Genomic DNA, 3,947 nt, shown 5'->3' with positions numbered 1-3,947 from the left:
TCATCAAATTGGGATATTTTTCTAGTATCTTAACATTGTAACATCACCACGAATATTGTTAGAACGATATCGTTATCGTTATAACCAAATGATTCATTCAACTAAAGCTCTTGTGTGGTCAATACTTCACATGCATTTTGATATATATATATATATGTATGGCGGCAATCATGACACGTGGTTACCTTAACCTTTTATATATACTCAACAAATACTTCGTTTTTAACAAGCAAAATCTCTCTCTCTCTCTCTCTCTCTCATGGAAAATTCTTACTTAGAAACACAGAGTCCCCAGGAGGTGGAGATCACATTCCTTGCACCGACACTACAACGCCCTGAAGAAGTTAGACTTCCCACTCGCAGTAACCGTGAAACCAAATGCAACACCAATGGTCTCTCTTTGACATGGAACGACTTGTGGGTTACAGTGCCCGATAGAACTACTGGTGGGCACCGGTCGATACTTCAAGGTGTTACAGGGTATGCGAGGCCTGGGGAGATCCTCGCTATCATGGGTCCTTCGGGCTGCGGCAAATCCACCCTACTTGATGCCTTGGCAGGTGTCCATAAATATATATACGAATTCAAGAAAACCAGAACACTATTAATTAACAACATATATAGTTCTCTCCATGCATCTCACGTATAGAAACAAAATGCAAACTTTTAATCCCTTCCGCAACGAACTAAAGACATTATGATTAATAAGTAACAAACCCTATTTTGAGAAATAGGTGTTTAATTATTACTTTGCATGCAGGGAGACTAGACTCAAAGACTAGACAGAATGGTGACATTTTAGTTAATGGATTCAAAAAAACATTAGCATATGGAACATCTGTAAGCCCCAATAATTAAACATCTATCTTTTTCTCATCTACTTTCATCGTCTCAATTTTGAAATGATGGGATTAAATTAATTGTATGCATATATGATGCAGGCGTATGTGACGCAAGACGAATCACTCATCCAAACACTTACTGTCCGAGAAAGTGTCTACTATTCCGCGCAGCTTCAACTACCAGATTGCATGTCAAAAGCCGAGAAAAAAGAGAGAGCTGAAATCACGATAAGAGAGATGGGTCTTCAAGATTCCATGGACACAAGAATCGGAGGGTGGGGAGCTAAAGGCCTGAGTGGAGGCCAAAAGAGACGAGTTAGCATCTGTATTGAAATCCTAACTCGCCCTAAGCTACTCTTCCTTGATGAACCAACAAGTGGTCTTGATAGTGCTGCTTCATATTACGTGATGAGCAGAATCGCAAAACTTGATCAACATGAAGAAAGGACAATTATCGCATCCATTCACCAGCCTTGCAGCGAAGTCTTTGGGCTTTTCCATAATCTCTGCCTTCTTTCTTCTGGAAGAACGGTTTATTTCGGGAACGCTAGCTATGCGCAGGAAGTGAGCACTTGTTCAGTTCTATCTACTCTGTTTTCATTGACCAAACGTAGTTTCGAAAATCATGAGCTAATCTTATCTTTGCTTTGACGTAGTTTTTTGCTTTAAATGGATTCCCTTGCCCCAGTTTCCAAAATCCTTCTGATCACTTTCTTAGAACAATCAACAAGGATTTTGACGAGGTATATTCTTTATGGAACACTTTCGGCTAATTTGTCATAACTGGGTATATGGTTTTTATTGTGTGCAACTGATTCGAAGATCTTTTTTGAAATTTATAGGATATCGAACAAGGTTTGTCTGAAAGGAAACCTGCTGAGGAAGTGATTAATACCTTGATAGATTCATACAAATCATCTAGTACTTACCAAGAAGTTAGCAATGGAGTTACTGAAATATGCAAAAAGGTGAGCTACAACACAAATTTAATACTAGTAAATTAAAAAGAGTTGTCCCATTCCAAAATCCGGATATTTCAACTTAGTTTGGCAAAAAGTAAAAACAACAAAATTCAAAAAATTGTGGACATTTAATTATTATAGATTGATAGGTTTGTGGTAACACAACTATTAAGTTGAACAACTTCATTGTCATTTTCTCAGGGAGATGGAGCATTTGATAAAAAGAAAAATCATGCTAGTTTCTCAACTCAATGTTTTATACTCACCAAGAGATCTTTCATGAACATGCATCGCGATTTGGGCTACTACTGGTTGCGCCTTGCTATCTACATAGCGTTGTCGTTAGGTCTTGGAACACTCTTCTATGATATTGGCTCAAACTACAATTCAATTCAGGTGAAAAAGCAAGATTCCTTTATCTAATGCAGCCATATGATAGTTCTAAATCATGCAAGATTGATTTTAATTAATATATGTATGGATAAAAACTTACAGGCTAGAAGTTCGATGCTGATGTTTGTGGCCACATTTTTAACATTCATGGCAATCGGTGGATTCCCCTCATTTGTGGAGGACATGAAGGTCTTCGAACGTGAAAGATTAAATGGACATTATTCAACTAGCGCATTCGTTATAGCCAACACGCTATCTTCAACACCATACTTGTTGCTAGTATCGGTGATTCCTGGGGCATTAGCATACTACCTAACAGGACTTCGTGAAGGATTTGATCACTTCGCATATTACACATCCGTACTGTTTTCTTGTATGCTGCTAGTTGAGAGCTTAATGATGATTGTCGCGAGTATTGTTCCAAATTACTTAATGGGAATCATAGTAGGAGCGGGGATCCAGGCCTTTATGGTGTTAGGTGGCGGGTTCTTTCGCTTACCCAATGATTTACCTGATCCTTTTTGGAAATACCCGTTGTATTACATTGGATTTCACAAGTATGCTTATCAGGGAATGTTCAAGAACGAGTTTGAAGGAGTACAGTTTGTATATAGCGAAGCAGGAGTGGAAAAAGTCGTGGATGGAGGGTATATATTAAGAGAGACATGGCAAGTTGAAATGGCCTACTCAAAGTGGGTCGATTTGGAGATCATATTAACGATGGTGGTGATTTCTCGGTTTTTGTTTTTCGTTATAATAAAAATCGTTGAGAATGTTAAACCTGTTTTAAGCGGTTTGATGTTTGTTGCTCCGAAGAAGCAGATCACGCAAGTAATGGTGAATCCTCTTACGACACCTTCGCATTAAGTAGGGCGGCCTTAAGATTTGTAGGTTGTATTTAAATTTTCAAGAAGTCAAATTTTATAACTTTTGCCAAGTGACGTTTAGAATGTGGGAAGTATTGTAATAGTGTTTTATACAATAATATTAATATGTAAGCTATTTGTACTAGTAGTTGATTCAATAATATAAATTTGGAAAAAAAAATGATTGTATAACCAAATAATTTGATTTACAAAATATACGAATGAGTATATTACGATACTACAATGACATATGTGTAGTAATTTGTTCATTTGTTCTTTTAAAAGCATCTTAATTCTTAATTATATATATCCCCGTTAAAAATAAAAAAAATAAATAAATAAATAAAAAAAAAAAAAAAAAACCCATAGGAGTGGCGTAAATTAAACAAATTGCAAAAATTCTTTGTTTGTTTTGTGTTTCATTGTCATGGATCTTTCATCATGTGAACCACATCAAAATGCTAAACGAGAAGACTATTAGAGAAGACTATTAGACTGAAAGAGAGTAGTAGTACACCTCATTTTTTTCTATTGCCACCTAGGTGGATCCATTGTTTAGCATTTTATAATGAATTGTAATACATTAGATTTATTTTTCAAAGTTAAATAAATTATATTTTTATAAAACACAAACAGTTCAATATTAATCAAGAAACTAACTACATTTTATATATTGATTTTGTAACCACACACTTTTCTTCTCTATCAAGGTAAAAAAACATTTATGTTAATAATAATGATAAAATTGATTTTGTAACCACACACTTTTCTTCTCTATCAAGGTAAAAAAACATTTATGTTAATAATAATGTGACACTTTTATATACATCTACAAATAATTTATATAATAAATATTATTATTAAAAAAATTACCACTACTATCT

The 3,947-nt window shown here is 35.1% G+C and overlaps 1 protein-coding gene across 1 annotated transcript; it reads left to right on the top strand.

Annotated features, from left to right (window-relative positions):
* Nucleotides 1–242: 242 nt before the first annotated feature.
* Nucleotides 243–3,218, top strand: LOC145005926 (ABC transporter G family member 1-like). The gene is made up of 7 exons (XM_078965032.1): nucleotides 243–560; nucleotides 761–840; nucleotides 942–1,406; nucleotides 1,499–1,585; nucleotides 1,685–1,810; nucleotides 2,006–2,200; nucleotides 2,300–3,218. The coding sequence occupies exons 1-7, from the start codon at nucleotides 260–262 to the stop codon at nucleotides 3,062–3,064; spliced, it is 2,019 nt and encodes a 672-aa protein (XP_078821158.1). The 5' UTR covers nucleotides 243–259; the 3' UTR covers nucleotides 3,065–3,218.
* Nucleotides 3,219–3,947: the final 729 nt, after the last annotated feature.

The sequence above is a fragment of the Lactuca saligna genome, chromosome 7 (assembly GCF_052625555.1).
Source record: "Lactuca saligna cultivar CGN05327 chromosome 7, ASM5262555v1, whole genome shotgun sequence".
NCBI classification, from domain to species: Eukaryota; Viridiplantae; Streptophyta; class Magnoliopsida; order Asterales; family Asteraceae; genus Lactuca; species Lactuca saligna.
Note: the sequence above shows the minus strand (reverse complement) of the source record. Positions and strands in the feature narration are given on the sequence as shown.

Coding starts and splice junctions, on each gene's coding strand:
- LOC145005926 (XM_078965032.1), top strand. CDS start 260: ATGGAAAATTCTTACTTAGAAACACAGAGTCCCCAGGAGGTGGAGATC. Junction 841..941: donor CATTAGCATATGGAACATCT/GTAAGCCCCAAT, acceptor TATATGATGCAG/GCGTATGTGACGCAAGACGA. Junction 1,407..1,498: donor ACGCTAGCTATGCGCAGGAA/GTGAGCACTTGT, acceptor GCTTTGACGTAG/TTTTTTGCTTTAAATGGATT.